Raw genomic sequence first — 23,669 nt, 5'->3', positions numbered from 1 at the left:
TAGAATAGTTAGGTACTTGTTTGACTGGCGCAGACTCGATGGGTCGAAGGGCCTTTTTCTGTGCTGCAGACCTCTATGACTTTATGAGACAGGGTGTTGCAGTCAGCAGGCTACCTCAACCTCCACTGTGGATGTCTGGGGAGCACCAAGAAGTAGGGGCAGATTTAGCAAAGTTAAGGAGAATTAGCTGCACAGCCTGTGCACAAGTGTTAATCACTTGTACATACTCTTCACTACTGTCAATAAGCTCTCAAGAATGTCTCCCTGCCTATGGCTCCTTGTTCTGATGAGTAGTGTTCTTGTTACTCAGATGTAAAAATTTTCTGCATAAGATAAAGGCAGGCATCACAGTCCAGAGCCTCTTCCCTGTGCTTTGTGCAACCTTCAGACCAAAGTGATGGTCTGGCCACACACTCCCTGGAAAAAGTACTGATGCCTGCACCTCGGCGGTGCTTGTCATTGCTGCCAGAATGTAGTGGGCAGACGCCACAGAGTTCTCTCATTCTTTTGATGTACTCTCAGCACCTTTAAAGGAGGGGCTGGCCCCTAACTCTTCAGCATCTGTAACCACTGATGCTGTGCTCCAGCTCCTGAAGGACTCAGGTGTTGAAGGCAGACAAAGCATCAGATGCTTCTAAAATTTCTTGGCTGCTTCTCTATGATATGACCCTGATCACGGAGCACAAGCAAGCTGCCCTCGGCCAGAAAGAAGTCAGACATTCTCAGAGATTATGTGAAGATTTATGGAGTGTCCTCACTGCATGTGATCATCATCCTCCTGCAATCGAGCGACTATTAAGATCTCCACTGCATCTCCATGACAGGAGCATCCTCACAGAGGGCATTCCTGCTGCCATAAGCCAGACTGGAGTCAAACGTTCACAAATGCACTGTGAGGATCTGTGGGGTCACCTCACTGCATGTCGTCATAATCCACCACAAATCTAGCAGCTGTGAGGACCTGCAGAGCGCACCTGCCTCGTCTAGCCAGCGCAAGGGCCTCATCCCAGCCATTGTCGCCTCCGAGGACCTCCTCACCCTCATCCCTGACGGTGTTCTCCTCATCGGAGGAGACGTGCAACTCCTCCATCTCCTCCTCAGCCAGCTCATCTCCCTGTTGGAAAGCCAGGTTGTAAAGAGCGCAGCAGATGACGACAATGCGTGACACCCTCTGTGGACTGTATTGCAGGGCTCCACCAGACCGGTCTTGGCACCAGAACCTCATCTTCAGCATTGCAATGGTCTGCTCCACCAAGTTGTGAGCTGCATCATGAGCCTCATTTTACCATCGCTCTGCTGCAGTCTGAGGCCGTCGCATGGGTGTCATCAGCCATGGCACCTGTGTGTAGCCCTTCTCCCCAAGGAGCCAACCCTGCAGCCTCTGTGGACCCTAGAAGACTCCAGGGATCTGGGACTGAGGATGTAGGCATTGTGCACAATCCCTGGAACTGTGCGCACACCTGCAGGATGAGTTTCTGGTGGTCGCACACCAGCTGCATGTTCAGGGGTTGGGGGTGGGGGTGTGGGGGAGCGGGGTAGGTTTCGGAACGCTTGGTGGCAATTTGGTGCCTCCGCACTGCTTGCGTGGGTTGGCAGGCTAGGAGCCCGACCCCAATTGTATCACTACGGCTGTACCTGAACTGTCTCAATTGCAGAGGAATGGTCAGTTTATACTTCCTCCACCGCTGCTGCTACTGAGTGGCTACTTTCCTCACCTACTCTGCCCCCACATCGATTTCTTGTGCACGGGATCCAATGCCAGGGCAGCAGGTGCCCCACCCTCCCCACCCCACCCCTCTCCCAACAAGATAACAGTTGCCTCCGAGGCTGGCAGCAGTTGCCCCCCTACCCCCGATAACAGCAGCAGTCTCCCCCGAGGCTGGGCAGCAGTTGCCCCCAGATCTGCACGCCACCCCTTTCCCCCCATGACAACAGTTACCTCCATGGCAGGGCAGCAGTGGCCCCTGGGCATCAGTCCCCCAAAAACAGTCGCCTCCGAGGCAGGGCAGCACTTCACCCAGCCCCCTGGTGTTCAGAAGTCTGCAAAGTAACAGATGACCCTGATGAGCTGTGGAAAACAATGTTACTCACTCACCTCAGTTCCCCCAAAGTGAAGGCCACCAAGTGCACGTCACCTATGCGCTGTTGTGAAACACGTTGACGTGCTTTCCCCCTGACGTGGACGGACGGTCCGGCGGGGTTTCAAGAGCCTGGCGGTATGGCCTTTTAATGATATGCTGATTTTTAAAAAATTCATTCATGGGGTGTGGACATCGCTGGCTGGGCCAGCATTTATTGCTCATCCCTAATTGCCCTTGAGAAGTTGGTGGTGAACTGCCTTCTTGAACCGCTGCAGTCTATGTGGTGTAGGTATACCCACAGTGCTGTTTGGAAGGGAGTTCCAGGGTTTTGACCCAGCAAAACTGAAGGAACGGCGATATATTTCCAAGTCAAGATGGTGGGTAACTTGGAGAAGAACTTCCAGGAAGTGGTGTTCCCATCTGTTGATCTTGTCCTTCTAGATGGTGGATGGTACACACTGCTGCTACTATGCGGCAGTGGTGGAGGGAGTAAATGTTTGTGGATGTGGTGTGAATCAAGTGGGCTGCTTTGTCCTGCACAGTGTCAAGCTTCTTGAGTGTTGTGGGAGTTGCACTCATCCAGGCAAGTGGGGAGTATTCCATCACACTCCTGACTTGTGTCTTGTAGAGGGTGGACAGAGTTTAGGGAGTCAGAAGATGGGTTATTTGTCGCAAGATTCCTAGCCTCTGACCTACTCTTATAGCTGTAATATTTATATGGCTAGTCCAGTTCAGTTTCTGGTCAATGGTAACCCCCAGGATGTTAATAGTGGGGATTCAGTGATGGTAATGCCATTGAACATCAAAGGGCGATGGTTGGATTCTCTCTTGTTGGGGATGGTCATTGCCTGGCACTTGTGTGGTGCAAATGTTACTTGCCACTTGTCAGCCCAAAGACTGTCCACCAATATCCATTACAAACCCACCGACTCCCACAGCTACCTCGACTACAGCTCCTCACACCCCGCTTCCTGTAAGGACTCCATCCCATTCTCTCAGTTCCTTCGCCTCCGTCGCATCTGTTCTGATGATGCCACCTTAAAAAACCGTTCCTCTGACATGTCCTCCTTCTTCCTTAACCAAGGTTTTCCACCCACGGTCGTTGACAGGGCCCTCAACCGTGTCCGGCCCATCTCCCGCGCATCCGCCCTCACACCTTCTCCTCCCTCCCAGAAACATGATAGGGTCCCCCTTGTCCTCACTTATCACCCCACCAGCCTCCGCATTCAAAGGATCATCCTCCGCCATTTCCGCCAACTCCAGCATGATGCCACCACCAAACACATCTTCCCTTCACCCCCCCTATCGGCATTCCGTAGGGATCGCTCCCTCCGGGACACCCTGGTCCACTCCTCCATCACCCCCTACTCCTCAACCCCCTCCTATGGCACCACCCCATGCCCACGCAAAAGATGCAACACCTGCCCTTTCACTTCCTCTCTCCTCACCGTCCAAGGGCCCAAACACTCCTTTCAAGTGAAGCAGCATTTCACTTGCATTTCCCCCAACTTAGTCTACTGCATTCGTTGCTCCCAATGTGGTCTCCTCTACATTGGAGAGACCAAACGTAAACTGGGCGACCGCTTTGCAGAACACCTGCGGTCTGTCCGCAAGAATGACCCAAACCTCCCTGTCGCTTGCCATTTTAACACTCCACCCTGCTCTCTTGCCCACATGTCTGTGCTTGGCTTGCTGCATTCTTCCAGTGAAGCCCAACGCAAACTGGAGGAACAACACCTCATCTTCCGACTAGGCACTTTACAGCCTTCCGGACTGAATATTGAATTCAACAACTTTAGGTCGTGAGCTCCCTCCCCCATCCCCACCCCCTTTCTGTTTCCCCCTTCCTTTTTTTCCCAATAAATTATATAGATTTTTCTTTTCCCACCTATTTCCATTATTTTTAAATATCTTAAAATCTTTTATGCTCTCCCCACCCCCACTAGAGCTATACCTTGAGTGCCCTACCATCCATTCTTAATTAGCACATTCGTTTAGATAATATCACCAACTTTAACACCTATGTGTTCTTTTGTTCTATTGTTGTTGACATCTTTTGATGATCTGCTTCTATCACTGCTTGTTTGTCCCTACAACCACACCCCCCCCTCCACTTCTCTCTCTCTCTCTCCGCACCCGCCACACACCTTAAACCAGCTTATATTTCAACTCTTTCTTGGACTCGAACTCAAGTTCTGTCGAAGGGTCATGAGGACTCGAAACGTCAACTCTTTTCTTCTCCGCCGATGCTGCCAGACCTGCTTTTTCCAGGTAATTCTGTTTTTGTTTTGGATATTGTCCAGCTCTTGCTGCATTTGGACATGGACTGCTTCAGTATCTGAGGAATCGCGAATGTTGCTGGACATCGTGCAATTGTCAGCGAACATCCCCACTTCTGACATTATGATGGAAGGAAAGTCATTGATGAAGCAACTGAAGATGGTTGGGCCAAGGACACTACCCTGAGGAACTCCTGCAGTGATGTCCTGGAGCTGAGATGACTGACCTTCAACAACCACGACCATCTTTCTTTGTGCTAGGTATGACTCCAACCAGTGGAGAGTTTACCCCCTGATTTCCATTGGCTCCAGTTTTGCTCAGGCTCCTTGATGCCACACTCAGTCAACTGCTGCCTTGATGTCAAGGGCAGTCACTCTCACCTCACCTCTGGAGTTCAGCTCTTTTGTCCATGTTTGAACCAAGGCTGTAATGGGGTCAGGAGCTGAGTGGCCCTGGCAGAACCCAAATTGGGCATCAGTGAGCAGGTTATTGCTAAGCAGGTGCCGCTTGGTAGCACTGTTGATGACCCCTTCCATTACTTTATTGATGATTGATGGGACGGTAATTGGTCGGGTTGGATTTATCCTTTTATTGTACAGGACATACCTGGGCAATTTTCCATATAGCCAGGTAGATGCCACTGTTGTAGCTGTACTGGAACAGCTTGGCTAGGGGCGCGCCAAGTTCAGAAGCACAAGTCTTCAGTGCTATTGCTGGAATATTGTCAGGGCCCATAGCCTTTGCAGTATCCAGAAACTCCAGCTGTTTCTTGTTATCACGTGGAGTGAATTGAATTGGCTGAAGACTGGCATCTATGATGCTGGGTACCTCCGGAGTAGGCCGAGATGGATTGTTCACTCGGCACTTCTGGCTGAACACTGTAGCAATGGCTTCAGCCTTATCTTTTGCGCTGATGTGCTGGGCTCCTCCACCACTGAGGATGGGGATATTTGTGGAGCCTCCTCCAGTGAGTTGTTTAATTGTCCACCACCATTCATGACTGGATGTGGCAGGACTGCAGAGCTTAGATCTGATCCGTTGGTTGTGGGATCGTTTAGCCCTGTCTATCACTTACTGCTTGTGCTGTTTGGCACGCAAGTAGTCCTGTGTTATAGATTGACCAGGTTGACATCTCATTTTTAGGTATGCCTGGTGCTGTTCCTGGCATGCCCTCCTCCACTGTTCATTGAACTAGGATTGATCACCTTGGCTTGCTGGTAATGATAGAGCGGGTGATATGCCGGGACATGAGGGTACAGGTTGTGTTCCAGTACAATTCTGCTGCTGCCCCACAGTGCCTCATGGATGCCCATTCTTGAGTTGCTGGATCTGTTTGAAATCTATCCTAGTTAGAATGATGGTGGTGCCACACAACATGATGGAGGGTACCCTCAATGTGAAGGCAGACTTTGCAATGACTGTATGGTGGTAACTCCTACCGATACTGTCAAGGACAGATGCATCTGCAGCAGGCTGGTTGGTGAGGATGAGGTCAAGTATGTTTATCCCTCTTGTTGGTTCCCTCACCACCTGCCACAGACCCAGTCTAGCAGCTATGTCCTTTAGAACTCGGCCAGCTCGGTTAGTAGTGATGCTACCGAGCCACTCTTGATGATAGACATTGAAGTCCCCCACCCAGAGTACATTCTGTGCCCTTGCTACCCTCATTGCTTCCTCCAAGTGGTGTTCAACATGGAGGAGTACTGGTTCATCAGCTGAGCAAGGGCGGTACGTGGTAATTAGCAGGAGATTTCCTTGTCCATGTTTGACCTGATGCCATGAGACTTCATGGGGTCAGGCGCCGATGTTGAGGGCTTCCAGGGCAAATCCCTCCTGACTGTATACCACTATGCTACCAACTCTGCTGGGTCTGTCCTGCCGGTGGGACATGACATACCCAGGGATAGTGATGGTGGTGTCTGGGATATTATCTGTAAGGTATGATTCTGTGAGGATGACTATGTCAGGCTGTTGCTTGACTAGTCTGTGAGACAGCTCTCCCAATTTTAGCACTAGCTCTCAGGTGTTAGTAAGGAGTACTTTGCAGGGTCGATAGGCCTGAGATTGCCGTTGTCATTTCTGGTGCCTAGGCCGATGTCGGGTGGTCTGTCCGATTTCATTCCTTTTTTGTGACTTTGTAGCAGTTTGTTACAACTGATTTGGCTTGCTAGGCCATTTCAGAGAGCATGTACGAGTGAACCACATTCAGGAACAGTAGAATAGTGGTTATAATACTGCTGAAGATATACTTGCATCGGAGGCAGTACAGTGTTGGTTCACTAGATTGGTCTCTGGGATGAGAGGATTGTCCTATGATGAGGGGTTCAGTAAACTGGGTCTATATTCTCTGGAGTTTGGAAGAATTAGAAGTGATGTCATTGAAACATCCAATAGGGGACTTTACCTGGTAGATACTGAGATGTTTCCCTTTGCTAGGGAATCTAGAACAGGAAGGCACAGTTTCAAGTTGAGGGGCTGATAATTTAGGGCTGGGATAAGCAGAAATTTCTTCACTTAAAGGATTATGAATGTTTGGAATTCTCTACCCCAGGAGGGTTGTCATTGAATATAGCTGAAAAAAAAGACATGCTGTTGAAGTATTTTGTCTTGCACTCATCAGGCCAGATTCGCAAGAATACAAAATCTCAAAGGGAACAACAAAGGGCATATTTCCAATTAATGGGTGATACTTTTGCCTTATGATACTTATGTTTGAATCTGCAGCTGCATATAAGAATTTCTTTACACACCTTAATGGGCACCATCCTGCGCTCAAATTCATATTTGAAATGGAGCAGTCAAATGAGCTCTCTTTTCTCAACAAGCTAGTTGAGAAATCTGCCAATGGGTCCTCTACTACTGTCTACCATAAGCCTACCTTCACTGGTCAATATATGCGTTGGGATTCCTACAGTTCCACATGATATAAGATTAACCTTATTGGCAACCTTATAAATAGGGCCTGTGTCATTTGCTCACTGTGCGAGCTTGATGTGAAATAGCGCGCATCAAAGCCATCTTGTGGGATAATAGCTACCCTGATAAGATCATTGTTCACTGTATATCACGCAAAATCATGAATGTGCCTAAGGCCACCACTTTCAATCCTGAAAAGTGCCCAGTTTTCCTCAGAATACCCTGGAAGGGCATGGTGTCTCAAAAAATTTGAGCAACAAGTGCAGCTAGCCATTTCACAATGCAATTATGCTGTAGCAATATGAATGGTATTTTCTGCTAACAGGATGCTGCCATTAAGTCAAAAAGATGTTCTGCTTACCACATAAATGAGTAATGTGGTATATGAATTTCAGTGAAAGTGGATGCCAGGTATGTAGGCTCATTAATTAACCCTACTGCTTCTCTAAAACCCATTTTACTGGTAACATGCCTATAGATTCTCTTTTAAGTTAGCGATCAATTTATTCTTGTACTGTCTTTGCCCCTCCAATTTTATTTTTCACTTGATCTTTGTGCTTTATACATTCAGTCGGATTCTCCCTTGTATTATCAAGCTGATCGCTGTCATTTGACCCATTTGTCAGCTTCATACAATTCTAACGCCTTCATTATCCAGGGAGCTCTGGTTTTACTTGCTTTCCCTTTCCCCACACAGGAATGTACTTAGACTGTAATCGAACCATCTCCACTTTAAAAGCCTGCAAATTGCTCCATTACATTTCTGCCTGCCTGCTTTTTACTCCAATTTACCCAGGTCAGCTCCCTACTCAATTTGCTGAAATTACAAGTAAACAAAAACTTAGCAGTTAAAACAAAATTTATACATAATCTTACCACCAGAATTTAGAACCCTTCTATTACTATATGAGGTGTAGTCATAAAACATTACCCTTGACACTGAAATTGAATTATCTATAACTTAGTGCTTTTCTGTTGCTTCCAACTGAATTCAGGAAAATAAATAACTCTACCTGCAAAGCTTGTGTCAGCGATGGAGCAAGTGTTGGTACTATAGCATTATTTCCAGCATCAGCCAGTTGTCCATTGCGGCCACCTCCCCACAGGAACACATCACTTTTACCACCAAGCTGCCAGTCCTAAAGGAAACAGACATTGTTTTATAGGGCAAAATTTTCAGGTGGTTGGGTGGGCCCGGGAATGGCCGGGAAATGGGCCGCTGCCTATGATTGGCTGCCGACCGATTTCACGCTGGTTGGCCAATTAACAGCCAGCCAGGGTTAAACGCGTGCTGAAATGTTCAGCACTGCCGGGGTGGGGGTGGGAGGAGAGCAAAAGCTGAAATCTGTGCGGGCGCAGGGGGACACGCAATGAAAGCTCCCTGAAGGCAGAACGTTGCCTCAGGGAGCTGAAGAATTTAACACTTAGAAATAAGGATGTGAAAATGCAGAAAAATATGTCCACACGTTGGACTCACTCGCCTAAACATACAGGTAATAAAAATTCTGCCCAAACAGCTTTATTTTTTAAAAAATTGATATCGGAAACCTCATCTCGACCTTGGATGAGATTTCCTCAAAGATCCAAAGGCTGCCTGGTCGATTTGCCTGCCTGCCAACCGTAATGTTGGGCGGGCAGTGAAAAATCACTGCTAATTGAAACTTTAATGGCCTTAATAGGCCTCTTAATTGTCAGCGGGTATGCTTCCGACTCTCGCGCATGCTCGCCGTCTGAAATATCGCGCGAGTGCATGATGACGTCGTGTGCTATTTTACACCTGATCAGGTCAGGCACGTGCCTGCCTGCGGGATGTAAAATTCTGCCCATTGAGACGTAAAAAGCCTCGCAAGACAGAAACAGCAGATGAGGTGATACAACAGATTAAAGACTAGTCCTTTTACCTCTAGGACATAGAGTTAAATACAATTCATATAGAAGTCCTGTTTGTAAGGGTCCTAAGCAAATTAGGCTGGGCAGTCTCAAAGCAATTTCTGATGGGTATACGGTAACGACATAACTCAGCAACAAACTGGTCATCTCACTTGAGGCAGCCAGAGTGAAATTCAAATGGTAAGGTTTACCCCTTTGAGGCTGGCGCTGAGGGTATTTTAGAGCATGGCAAAGCATCTAACTAGCTATTTATGTGTCTAAAAAGGGTTGGAAAATTGTGGCCAGCACCTTTGCAATTTCTGCCCTTAATTCCCTCAGCAACCTAGGATGCATCCCACCTGGACTGGGTGGCTTATCTAGTTTAAGAATTACCAGCCACCCTAGTACCTTTTCATTATAGCAGCAAAAATGTTTTGTTGTGGGATCTTGCAAACGTGTTAAATCTTTACCTCTGGTTTAGATGTGGCCCAGGCCATAAGCTGCTCATCCATTAAGCAACTCCACTTATTGTTCTCCTGTGAAATAAAAAGATTTATTGATGATAATTCAAAAAGTAAACAGAGATCTCTCTATAAATAGCAGTTCATTATTACCAATTTTAGGTTTGTACTTTAAAAGTTTTAGCTATTAATCTCAGGTTAAAAATTTGTAATTTTATTTTCGTCTCTGCTGCAAATAGGAAGGTGAGAAGAATTTATTCTCGTTAGAATACCCATAGTCTACTTAATCTACCCTCCATTTTTCTCTCTTCTTCCAAAAACACCAGCTCATGCTTGTGTTTGGGCAACGTTCATACCACTATGTTCACTACCATGTATGGTAGGTTATTTAACTGGACTGTGAGAGTGGATATACCACATTTGTGACCAGTAGGTTATTATGCGCCATCTGTATCAGGATGGAGGCTCAGATCTTCTGTTCTCCAGATGGTTGTAGCATGGAGGTACCCCTGAAGATGTTCTGGAGGTACCCCGACAGATGGTTTGCAGGTACCTCAGAAGGCTTTCTGGAGGTATGCTGGAAGTTGCTCTGGAGGTATCACTCAGAAGTCCCCGTGAATTTAGTACACGGGAATTGTTTGGGAAGTTTCAGCTTCTGATGGGCAATTACACTGCATCTGCAACCCTGCAAAACTCTAACTTAAAGTCAGAAACTTCAGATAGTTCTGACTTACTTAGCAGGATAGCTACCAGGAAAAGTTAGAAGGATTAAGACTAGTTCTAACTCCTGGTTAACTGTAGTACTGACCACCAGCACCCCTCCCACCTCCATTGACTCCCCACCCTCACTGGATCACCCGACTACCCCACCCCCAACTACCTCACCCCCAACTACCCACCTAAATCCCTGGCTACAACCCGACACCCCGACTACTCCCCACATCCGAATACTCCCCCGCCCCTGAAAAACCCCCTCATCCCCCAACTACCCCCTCCCTCTGACCACCAGACTATCCTTTCCATCGCCCGAATCCCCCCATCCACCCCGACCACCCCCCACCCCCACTACCCTCCAATCCCCCGACCACCCTCCTCAATTACACCCGCAACCACTGACCATCCATCTAGTTCCCCCAACTCCCACTGACAACCGTCGCCTGACTACCAACCCAATTCATCCTATCCCCTCACCCACTTATCTTACACACTTCGGTTGTCAAAGTAACATTTAAACAAAGAGCCATTTAAACTTACTGGAGTCAGCAACTAGTGCCATAAAAAGGGAGTGTGACTTGGCTTCCCCTAATGCTCCTACGCTATGAGGGGTGGACGCCAAGAGTAGGTACACTCCACACTTCTCAGGACGCCTGGTTTAGAAATCCAGGTGAGAAATGTAGAGCTCCAGTGCAGGGTTATTATATCGGAGCAGAGTGGCTATCTAACGCTGACTGCCACTTCTCGGAAAATTCAGTCCAATTCTGTTTATGAAATATAAATTTTTGTATCTGAAGCTATACTCACACAGTTACCTTTGCATCAACATGAAACCATTTTGAGTGTGTATCAGCATAAAGTAGCAATATAATTGAGGCAATCAGACTGCTGGCACTGGGTGGAATACCTCAACAACTTGGAACTTTAATGTTGCAAATTTCCCATAACTCAAATCTGGTGTGAAACCTGGTTTAAAAATGCACAGGTGGTCTGATGAGCCTCCTGGATGCTTACAACTAGCAGTCATGAAGGTCTCTCACATGCTACCCTATGCAGACTTGAGGTCATCCAAAACTCCACTGGCTGAATGGGACTCATACCAAGTCTTGTTCAGCCATCACCTTGTCCTCTCTGACCCACATTGGCTCCTGGTCAAGCAACATGTTGATTTTAAAATTATCATCCTTATTTTCAAATCCTTCCATGGCCTCACCCCTTCCAATCTCTGCAATCACTTCCAGCTCTACAACACTAATGTTGGCCTCTTGAGCATCCCCAATTTTAATCACTCCATCATTTGTGGCTCTGCCTTAAGTTATCTAGGGCCCAAGCTCTGGAATATCCTCCCTAGACCTATCTGTCTCTCACTTTGCTTTCCTCCTTTAAGACTCTCCTTAAAACCTACCTCTTTGACCAAGCTTTTGGTTATGTGACCTAATGAGCCAGATCGTCTGGAATTGGGCGAAGCTGACTGACTGTGATTTAAAAAGTGTAGCCTTGCCTTTTTGCATTCATGCTTTAGGGGCTTCCTGTTCAGGTGGCAGGACATAGCCATCCATGAAGAGAGCCACGAGGGGTATGGTGCAAAAGCGACAAGCCCACACCTCTTTTGATGTCAGAAGTAGAAGGAAAGCCCTCGGGGTCCAGCAGCCTTGCAGTGTTGTGGTGAGTATTTTTTTATTACATTAAACAGTTTTTTAAACAACATTTAAGCTTACAAGTACCTTCATTACTCTTATGAGTTTACATAACCATTAATTTAATGTAAGTAAATATGGAAAAGTGTTGAAATGAATTAAAACAGTATTTAAAAATAAACTAATGGTAAAGTGCATTTTACAGTATATCCCAGTAAAATAATTAATAATTTCTAATCTTTTAAACCCTTTAGACTACTTTCGTAGATTTGTTTTTGATTGTTTACAAGTGGTTTAAATTGGTTTCAAGTGGATTAAATTGTTTATACAGTGGTTTATGGACTTTGTGATTCAATTCAATGTTTCTTTTTTTATTCATTCACGGGACATGGGCTTCGCTGGCTGGGCGAGCATTTATTGCCCATCCCTAGTTGCCTTTGAGAAGGTCATGGTGAGCTGCCTTCTTGAACCGCTGCAGCCCATGTGGTGTAGGTATACCCACAATGCTGTTAGGAAGGGAATTCCAGGATTTTGACCCAGTAACAGTGAAGGAACGATGATATATTTCCAAGCCAGGTGAGTGACTTGGAGGGGAACTTCCAGGTGGCTAGTTCAGTTCAGTTTCTGGTCAATGGCAACAATGGCAACCCCCATGATATTAATGGGGGCTTCAGCGATGGTAATACCATTGAATGTCAAGGGCGATGGTTAAATTCTCTCTTGCTGGAGATAGTTATTGCCTGGCACTTGTGTGGCACTAATGTTACTTGCCACTTGTCAGCCCAAGCCTGGATATTGTCCAGGTCTTGCTGCATTTGGACATGGACTGCTTTAGTATCTGAGGAGTCGTGAATGGTGCTGAACATTGTGAAATCATCAGTGGACATCCCCACACTGATGTGGGTCTGGAGTCATACGTAGGTTAGACCAGGTCAGGACGGCAGATTTTAGCGAACCTATCGAAATTTAATTCCAGATTTTTATTGAATTCAAATTTCACCATTTGCCATGGCGGGATACGAACCCAGGTCCCCAGAGCATTACCCTGGGTCGTTGGATTAATAGTTTCAACAGCAACACAACTACGCCTTTGACAAATATAACTAACCAATCTCAACAGGTTTGTTTTGAAGAGGGAGGAATTGAATATTAATAATTCAATCATTCTTATAAAAATACTTTTTTAAAATCCTACCAGTGCTTTGATGACTTCTGACCCTGAATCCTGGCTGAGATCTGGAACACTAAATGTTTCTGGGAAAGCAGTTCCTTTTGCCAGAGCTTCAGCAGTCTTAATAGTAGCAGAGAAAGTTGCTAGCCAACCCCATTCTGAAGAAACTGGTTCCAGGGTACTGCTTTTATGGTGAGGTGGATCTGCTGTTCTGGTAAGAAACTGGTCCAAACATAGGCCTACTGTAAGGGAGGCCAAACTTTGCAGGAAGGTGCTGTGTATCAGTTGATCTCCACAGGCTACATGTGACTGGAAAGTAAAATTTTAAAAACAGGTGAGTTATGTAGGCATGATTCTGACAAATTAACATTTGATTAACATCTGCTGTCACTGTATTCATATGTTTACTGAAAGATCCATATTTGTTTAATATTATGCTTTTCAGATGAACATTGTACGTTTTTTAACCATTAGTTTAGCTGGGTTATCACACTCAATTGTGCCAAACTGCTAGAGTTTAATTATTCTGTTATTATTACCATGAATGATAAAAACAAATTGGAACATTCAGCTTACCTCCTAAGAAACAAGCCGGCAAACCTTATTTTGTCTTTTGAAGACATTACTTCAGTTAGCAGAGATAAGCAAAGGATGTGTGTAGAAGAAGAAAAGTCTCTTGAAATTCATTGCTTCCAATTGACCATTTACAACTTGCACTGTTGTTGATTCATGGGGCAGAATTTTACGGCAGCTGGATTTTACGGATTTTCGCTACCGAGGTCACTGAAGTTTCCAGACTCAGCAGAGCCGCCTTGGTTTAAAATCACTCAATTTTTGCTCTGGGAAGATGGAGTCTGGCCTGCCGATCCCAGGAGCAGATCCTACATGGCCACGTGGACAGGTGAGTGAAGAGGTGGGCTGATTAGAAGGCCCATCTCAGTTCTCTGGGTCTTTGTCTCAGGTGTAACAAAAGCAATTACACCTTTTAGCTCTCACTTGCCTTGCAGTCCCCAAGCTCTTCATGCCAACTCAATGCCAATTCAAGTCCATCAGCCACTCCCCATGGCCACTCATACCCACCATGCCAACTCACAGCCCTTCCATGCCCATTTACCCAGTATGCACAATGTACATAACTATAATAAGTCATATAATAACAATGGCATGTGTGGAATTGCTGAGGGAAAAAAAGGACCAGAATTGTTCTTTGAAAAAAAACTGCTGTTCCTACAACTGTATAAGAGTGCCAATCAGACATACCATTAAAATATCAATAACAGAGACTTAAAACACATTGTACCTGTCCTCATTATGCATACTTGTCTGACAGCCCAGACTAATAAAAGTCTGAGCTCAACAGGGATTCTGTTTTGACAAGTGAAATGAATTATTGACTTTGTTTGACTGACATCTTTAAGTGGCTATAATAAGTTGTTCTTTCTGTGATCTCTTTTGTCAATGTCTCAATGTTTGTTTGTACAAGATTATGAGGTGTGAAGTGTTTGAAGCCTCTGTTATCGATACTTCAATATCTGTTATCAATGTCTGTCTGTTTGATATTTTTATAAAGTTGTAGAAACAATAGTTTGTTTTCAAACAACATTTTCTAAATGGGTTTTTTTTCTCAGCAATTCTGTATTTGCCATTATTATTATATGACCCATCGGTTATGTACATAGTGAACACTGTATGAATGGGCATGGAAGGGGCAATGGTGGCATTGAGTTGGCATCGAAGCTATGAGGGGCCATGGGGAGTGGCTGCGGTGCACGGGTAAGACCTTTTAAACTTAAGTTTAAAAGGTTCCCAAATCTAGACTATGGGCAGAATTTTGCCCTTGGTGGGTGTGCGGGCCCCACCGGTTTGGCGGTGGGCGGACAGCCGATCCCTGCCACCTGCCGCAAAGCCTTTGACAAGGTCCCACATAGGAGACTTATAAAGAAGGCAAAGGCACATGGGATACAGGGTAATTTGATAAGGTGGATTCAAAATTGGCTTAGTTGTAGGAGGCAGAGGGTGATGACAGAAGGATGCTTTAGTGACTGGAAGCCAGTGTCCAGTGGCGTACCACAGGGATCTGTGCTGGGTTCCCTATTATTTGTCGCTTATATAAACGACATAGATGACCATGTGGGGGGTAGGATTAGTAAATTTGCGGATGACACAAAGATTAGCCGGGTGGTTAACAGTAAGGTTGAGTGTCTTGGGCTACAGGAAGATATAGTTGGGATGGTCAAATGGGCAGATAAGTGGCAGATGGAATTTAACCCTGAAAAGTGTGAGGTGATATACTTTGGAAGGAGTAATTTGACAAGGAAGTATTCAATGAATGGAGTGGCAATAGAAAGTTCTGAGGAACAAAGGGACTTTGGCGTGTGTCCATAGATCTCTGAAGGCGGAGGGGCATGTTAGTGGGGTGGTGAAAAAGGCATAAGGGACACTTGCCTTTATCAATCGAGGCAAGATTACAAAAGTAGGGAGGTCATGTTCGAGTTGTATAGAACCTTGGTGAGGTCACAGCTGGAGTACCATGTGCAGTTCTGGTTGCCACATTATAAGAAGGATGTGATTGCACTGGAGGGGGTGCAGAGGAGATTCACCAGGATGTTGCCTGGGATGAAACATTTAAGTTACGAAGAGAGGTTGGTTAGACTTGGGTTGTTTTCGTTGGAGCAGAGAAGACTGAGGGACGATCTGATCGAGGTGTACAAGATTATGAGGGACATGGACAGGGTGGATAGGGAGCAGCTGTTCCCCTTGGTTGAAGGGTCAGTCACAAGGGGGCATAAGTTCAAGGTGAGGGGCAGGAGGTTTAGGGGGGATGTAAAGAAAAACTTGTTTACCCAGAGGGTGGTGACGGTCTGGAATGCATTATCTGGGAGGGTGGTGGAGGCAGTTTGCCTCACATCCTTTAAAAAGTACCTGGATGAGCACTTGGCACGTCATAACATTCAAGGCTACGGGCCAAGTGCTGGTAAATGGGATTAGGTAGGTAGGTCAGGTGTTTCTCAGGTGTCGGTGCAGACTCGATGGGCAGAAGGGCCTCTTCTGCACTGTGATTCTGTGAAATGGGGCCCGCTGCCATTTTGAGTGGGCGGGCCAATTAAGGCACGAAAGAGCGCACTGCTCCCTAAGACAAAGTGCTGTCTCAGAGAGATTGCTGACAGTGTACAAAAGTTAAAAAATAGAGAAATAAAAATATTAACATGTCCTCCTCATGTGACAATATCACACGGGATGGGACCTGTTAATAAATATCACATTGCATTTATTAAAGTTTTTAAAAAGGAACATGAAACCTCATCCCGACATTGGCCATTGACAGGTCGGCGGGCGGACAGCTGATTTCGCTGTCCGCCCGCCTTCTTGAAAATTTAAAGGGACCGGGATGACGTCGGTGGTTCCTCCCGACATCATCCCGTGTCATTTTCCCGGTGTTGAGCGGGCCCCGCCCCGAAATCGCTGTCGGGGAAATTCTGGCCCATGTTTTACACCTTCTCTGAGGGGCTGAGTCATGGAGAAGCTGCCCCAACTCCACAAAAATTACAGGTGGTGCCTACGCCCACAATGGAGCCTGCCATGTCGGGAATGCAGGGCATGAGCTCACTAGCCACACCCTTATCCTGTGTTGGTGAAAATTGCTGGTGCCTGGAATGGGTGCGAGAATCATGGAATCAGGTCCCACCCGCAATTTTTAAATGACTCCAGAGTTGGTCCGACTCCACGAAAATCCAGCCCTATATATCTGTCATAACTGACATGGAGCTACAGGGGTAGGTGGGGAGTATAGGAAAATCACAACACACTTCCTATAGTTTTCCATTCATTCAATAAACACAACATCGTGTACAATACAACTGATATTTCTTGGTGCGTAGACAATGGTCAAGGCTCTCTGGAAGTAGCAGGAACTTTAAAGATGATCCCTATAGCGGTCACAAGTTATTTGAGAAGTGATGTCTATACCTGTTGTAATCTTCACTTGAATTGAAGGTAGAATGCTCAGAACCGTACACAGAATTTTAAATGTTGCTTTACCTATAAGCTTATGCAAGTTAATAATAAAACATTTGAGGGTGGGGTTCCACAAGTGAAGGTGCATCAGGAGAAGGTTTCAACACATGGAAACAGAGTTGAATTGATTTTTGAGAATTGGGTGTGCTCGCTGGCCCAGGGCTGTTGGTTGTACAGTGGGGCTAGTGTAGGACCTGCTCTTGGGAAGAGGAAAATGTTCTTTGTGCTGGGCAAAAAAATTATCCACATGGTTTGGTTTAGCAAAATAGATCCTGGATGGAGGTGGGCCTGCAGAAATTTCATTTGTTACAGCAACTGGGATATGGAATAAAGCTAAAGATTTGTAAGGCTATACATATCATTGTGGGGTTGGGGAAAAATGCTGTAGAAATATCTTGGAAGGGCACTCTTTGGAAATCCATTGAACAATGCAACTGGATTTGAAGGAAACAAAGAAAGGAAAAGGAGTGTTGCACATCTGGAGCAGGAATACAAATTCCAAGAAACTAAATTTATGGATGGGTCTAAATGAGTTGTGTTCTAGACTTAAGTGAACTGCCATTGGTAAAGAAAAAAACTATTTTGTTCAAGTAATCTTCATCTCAAGACAGTAGTTGCGTTTTGTCTTCTTACTGCATTTTTATTACCACAGCTTGCACATTCATGCGCTGCCACGTAGTAACTTTGTACTGGAACCGCAAGGCAGCTTTCATGGTCAAAACACATCATCCGAATGTTATTATGGGAGTTAATTAACACTGCAAATGACAATCATACTGCCAACTATTGACATAACATGTATTCCAGATAAATGTTGACATTTTAAAATGGATTCTGCTAGACAGCCTGACATAGGAGATTTCAACGCATTTTGAAATGGAATTCTGAAACCCACTCAGCATTTTTAATATGGAATAGATATTACCACATCTTCTTCCTTTTCAATTTTGAATATCACATAGATCAGATGTCCAGAGGAAAATTTGGAAGCTAGTGATGTTGTTAGAGAAGCAGAAATTAAAACAGTTGCAAAATTAACAATGCAAAAAGTGGTGGACATTTAAAAACAGTGATTAGTCTAATACATATAATTAGCAAAAGAAAGGAATATCAAGATCTGAAGTAGATAGTAGTGAAGATTTATTCATGTGCAAATATCATTAAAGATGTGCAAAATTGGCAGCTTAATTCCTCCAATTATACTCGTTCTCAATAGTGTATGTGTATTACCTTTTCATATGCATATTGTGTACGCAGCAGCAAAGGCAATCTTTCGATAAACACTTTCATACAAGGAGCCTTATTCAATCCAACAATACCCTGTGTTCGGAGAGCCATTCGACAGGATGCTAAGATATGATTCTGTGAGATCCACTCTGGGCAACATTTGATTAAGAGGACATCCTAGCAGGAGGGGAAACATATTTAGAAAATTTACAATTTGTTCCAAAACATAAATTTTCTCCCCAAGTAAATATTAATATAACTGATGCTTTTGTCTAGATCAATAGCATTTTACAACAGATATATATTTAAATAAACCTTTCTTTTTGTATTGTTAATAGATCTCCGGCAGTAGTGAGTTTTGTCCTGTCATTCCCACACCCCACTGAAGTCAGAGATCACTGCCCAAACATTTCACCGTCTTCCACTCTAAAGGATGCTTCGTAATCTCACTCTCAGTCTCAACAGTCTTTCTCTGCTCAACAGAAGCGTTATCCATCAACAATTTCTCCTTTAATACTTTGGTTATATGATTATCTCTGTTCCCCTCACAACTCCTCATTTTCTTTGTCTCTCCAACTCCAGATTAACAAGGTGTCTCAATCTCTCATGGGCCCCTTTTCCCTGCCCAAACTCATTTGGGAAATACATTCAGGTTGTTGTATTTTCTGTGCTATGATTGATCTCCTTTCATTACCTTGAGTGTCTTTCTCAATCCCCACCACCCTCTAATGAGAGTCTGTTTTTCTCTCTTCTTTCCCTCACTGTTCACCAACCACACCCCCCCACCCTGCCCTTTTTCTGTTCCCAGGACTTCAGTGCTCCTGAAACTGAATAAGGCTGGAATTTGTTTTGAGACCAATTTTAGTGCACACGGAAATCAAGGTCATTGTTAGCAATATGAAACTGCATTGGCTGAAAGCAGGCGGGTGGACCTTTAAATTAGGGCACCATGTCACTGGCGGTGTGCAGTCCCCACCAAGAATTTACGAGTGGCAGGGGAGACATTGCCCACCCAGGGCACAATTGAGGCCCTTAAGTGGACAATTAATGCCCAATTAAGGGCTTTACCCTGCTATTGCTCTGATTTAATGGGCAATGGAAGAGGCTGGTGCTCGACGTGCAGCCCAGAAGGTTTAACCCTGTGAGATGCTGGCCAGTTAAATGGGAGGAAGGGATGCCTCTTGCTGCCCCATCTCGTGCTAATCGAAGGCCCTTCCCCTCAGTTCTGCCTCCCCACATCCACCCTACCCCTCCGTCTTTTCCAACATGCACACCACCCACCGCCACTTGCCTGTCGGTCTGGCTCCAGTGAGATCCCAGGTCTACCTGAATGTCTAGGTACATCGCTAAGCACTATCTCCTTGGCCTACTTGCAGCACCAACAGTGGACAGCTCTGGCGAGTGTGCAGAACTGCCGGCCTGCAGTTGGACAGCTCTATGAGGTGGGACTTCCTCCTGAAGACAGACAAAAGTGACAACTCATGCTAATTAAAGGGATGTCACCCGAAAAGTTAAAGTGGGGTGTGCCGGGCTCGTCCCCCTGACATAAATGGTGGGGTGCGGGGAGCCCGGTTAAGTGTATAATCCAGTCCATTGTGTTCTTTCATGTGTCTGTTCTTATGCTGTTTGATGATGTCTGGGAGCTTTTTTTTTTAAACATCAAGCATGCTATCTGTCTATTGTCATCAGGCTTCTGAACAGAATCATCTGGCTGAATAGGTAACATGAAGTATGGCTGGAGAAGGAAGTATGTCTGGGATCCAAACAGTGTGGTGTTTAAGGAATTTTTTTGGTGATAAAGGAGAAAGGGTTTTTAGAGTGTATGGGTAAGTCGCTGATTTTTTTTTTAACGTGAATCGTTCACCAGTGTCCTTTAAGGAAGAATGTGTGCTGTCCTTACCTAGTCTGGCCTACATGTGACTCCAGACCCACAGCAATATGGTTGACTCCTAACTGCCCTCTGAAATGGCCTAGCAAGTCATTCGGTTGTATCAAACCACTACGGAGTCTAAAATGAATAAACTAGACGGAACACTCGACCTTGACCAAGGCACCGGAAATCACAACAGCCCTGTTGACCCTACAAAGCTCTCCTCGTTAACTTCTGGGAGCTTGTGCCAAAATTGAGAGAGCTGTCCTACAGACTAGTCAAGCACAGCCCGACACAGTCATACACACTGAATCATGCCTTACAACGTCCAAGACACCACTATCACCATTCCTGGATTTGGTCCCGCCCCACAGGTAGGACATAACCCACAGAGGTGGCGGCAGAATGGTACACAGTCAGGAGGGATTTTCTCTGGGAGTCCTCAACATCAATTTCAGGCCCCATGAAGTTTCATGGCATCAGGTCAAATATGGGCAAGAAAACCTCCTGTTAATTATCACCTATACTCTTCCTTAGCTGTCACTACCACCACACTAAATGGGATAGATTTTAAACAGATCTAACAACTCAAAACTGGGCATCCATAAGGTGCTTTGGGCGATCAGCAACAGCAACAGCAGAATTGTAGTGGTAGTGGCAATAGGTGTATTGTCACTTGACTGGTATTCCAGAGACCCAGGGTAACGTTCTGGGAACCTGGGTTCAAATGGGATTTGAATTCAATAAACATCTGGAATTAAAAGTCTGATGATGACCAGGAAACCATTAGATAAAAACAAAAAACTGTGGATGCTGGAAATCCAAAACAAAAACAGAATTACTTGAAAAACTCAGCAGGTTTGGCAGCATCTAGTTCTGTTGAAGGGTCATGAGAACTCGAAACGTCAACTCTTTTCTTCTCCGCCGATGCTGCCAGACCTGCTGAGTTTTTCCAGGTAATTCTGTTTTTGTTTTTGACCAGGAAACCATTTTTGTAAAAACCTATTTGGTTCACTAATGTCCTCAGCTAGAAGTGCCAAGTGGATGATCCATCTCGGTTTCCTCCTGAGGTCCCCAGCATTACAGATGTCAGTCTTCAGCAAATTCGAATCACTCTATGTGATATCAAGAAACAGTTGAAGGTACTGGATACTGCAAAGGCTATGGGCCCTGACAATACTCCAGCAATAGGACTGAAGACTTGTGCTCTCATCCCTTGCCAAGTTCCATTACAGCTACAAAACAGGCATCCCACCCGGCAGTGTGGAAAGTTACCAAGGAATGCCCTGTACACCAAAAAAAAGTACAAATCCAAATCGGCCAATTACTTCCCCATCAATCTACTCTCATCAGCAAAATGATGGAAAGTGTCATCAACAATGCTATCAAGTTGCACTTACTCAGCAATAACCTGCTCACTGACACTCAGTTTGGGTTCTGTCTGGGCCACACAGCTCCTGACCTCATTACAGCCTTGCTGTTCTTTCACTATCCCTGGGTCAAAATCCTGGGACTCCCTTTGCAACAGCACTGCAGCTGCTCAAGAAAGTAGCTCACCATCACCTTCTCAAGGGCAATTAGAGATGGACAATGAATGCTGGCCTCCCACGAATGGGATTTAAAATGTTATGGTGCCTATCATTGATCGAAAGGTGGATAGAAGAGCAGAACTCAAGAGGTGTTGTGGGAGAGACTGCCCTAAACATCAAGGCAGCATTTGACCAAGTTGGGTATCAAGGAGCCCTATCAAAACCCTGTCAATCGGAATCAGGGGAAAAACTCTCCACTGACTGGAGTCATTCCTAGCATAAAAGAAGATGGCTGTATCTATTGGAGGTCAATCATCTAAATCCCAGGACATCACTGCAGGAGTTTCTCAGGGTAATGTCCTAGGCTCAACCAACTTCAGCTGCTTACCAATGATCTTCCCTCAATCATAAGGTCAGAGTGGGGACGTTCACTGATGATTTCACAATGTTTAGCACCATTTGTAACTCCTCAGGAAATGAAGCAGTGTGTCTCCATATGCAACAAGACCTGGACAATAGTCAGGCTTGGGCTGATAAGTGGCAATTAACATTCATGTCACATGCAACCTGACAATAACCATTTCCAACAAGACAGAACTTAACCATCTCTCCTGGACATTCAATGGCACAGTCATCACTGAATCCCCACTACCAACATCCTAGAGGTTACCTTTCACCAGAAACAGAACCGGACCAGCCATATAAATAAATACTGTAGCTGCAACGACAGGTCAGAACCTGGAAATTCTGTGGTGAGTAACTCACCTCTTGTCTCCCCAAAGCCTGTCCATCATCTACAATGCACAAGTCAGGCGTATGATGGAATACTCTCCACTTGCCTGGATGAGTGTGGCTCCAACAACATTCAAGAAGGTCAACAACATTCAGTTCAAAGCAGCCTACTTAATTGGCACCTTATCCACCATCTTAAACATTAACTCCCTCCATCACCGACACACAATGGTAGCAGTGTGTACCATGTACAAGAGGCACTGTAGGAACTCACCAAGGTTCCTTCGTTAGCACCTTCCAAACCCGCGACCTTTATCACCTAGAAGGACAAGGGCAGTACATGCATGGGGACACCATCACTTGCAAGTTCCCCTCAAAATCACACACCATCCTGACTTAGAACTATTTCGCTGTTCCTTCACTATCCCTGGATCAAAATCCTGGAATTCCCTCCCTAACAGCACTGTGGGTGTTCCTCCAGCACATGGACTGCAGCGGTTCAAGAAGACAGCTCACCACCACCTTCTCAAGGGTAATTAGGGATGGACAATAAATGCTGGCCTAGCCAGTGATGTTCAGATCCCATGAATGAATAAATAATTTAAAATGTTATGGTGCCTATAATAAAATATACTTTCCTAGATTGTGGTAGGGAGAAAATTTAAATTTAGGAGTAAGATTTTGTGAAATAGCCCCTGGTGAATAATAAAAATAGAAAATAGGTAAACAAATGGAAAGGAAATAAAACACAGGAGGCATTTAATCAACAAGGAAGAAGAAAATCAAAACACTGAACAGTGATATAAATAGAGAAAATATATAATAACAGATGTCAACATTGACAATGGTTCATAATTTGCTGTTAAATTAACTGAGAGGCTAATTGTGCTCATCACTATTTATGCGGCGACACTACAACAACTTCAGGCTAGGGAAATAGGGCAGATAAATGATAAAATTCAAAAGTTACTGTCTAATACGTGCTCCTGTACCACCAATTTTGCATAAACAGCATCTCATTGTCTAGCTCACCATTCAATGGCATGGAATTGCTACACTTGCCCAGTAGATATGAATTAAACTCGCCATAGAAAGCTAGAGCTGGTCTGAAGTGACGCATGAAGTTTGTTTTGAGCCAGTTAAGGTCTATGCATAGTTAGTTAAGCCT

General features: G+C 45.2%; 1 protein-coding gene across 10 annotated transcripts in view; it reads right to left on the bottom strand.

The window, feature by feature from the left end:
• LOC121285080 (probable E3 ubiquitin-protein ligase HERC1) overlaps positions 1-23,669 on the bottom strand; it is a 436,191-nt gene that overhangs the window by 79,380 nt on the left and 333,142 nt on the right. For all 10 annotated transcript variants that reach the window (XM_041201223.1, XM_041201218.1, XM_041201210.1 and 7 more), the window contains 4 exons: positions 18,374-18,547; positions 13,154-13,438; positions 9,617-9,682; positions 8,291-8,416 (listed from right to left, as the gene is read on the bottom strand). In XM_041201223.1, the coding sequence (XP_041057157.1) occupies positions 8,291-8,416; positions 9,617-9,682; positions 13,154-13,438; positions 18,374-18,547 (651 nt within the window). The remainder of the gene's footprint in view (positions 1-8,290; positions 8,417-9,616; positions 9,683-13,153; positions 13,439-18,373; positions 18,548-23,669) is intronic.

This window comes from Carcharodon carcharias, chromosome 1 (genome assembly GCF_017639515.1).
Source record: "Carcharodon carcharias isolate sCarCar2 chromosome 1, sCarCar2.pri, whole genome shotgun sequence".
Lineage (NCBI taxonomy): Eukaryota > Metazoa > Chordata > Chondrichthyes > Lamniformes > Lamnidae > Carcharodon > Carcharodon carcharias.
The sequence above is the reverse complement of the archived record's forward strand: the minus strand, read 5'-3'. Positions and strand labels throughout refer to the sequence as shown.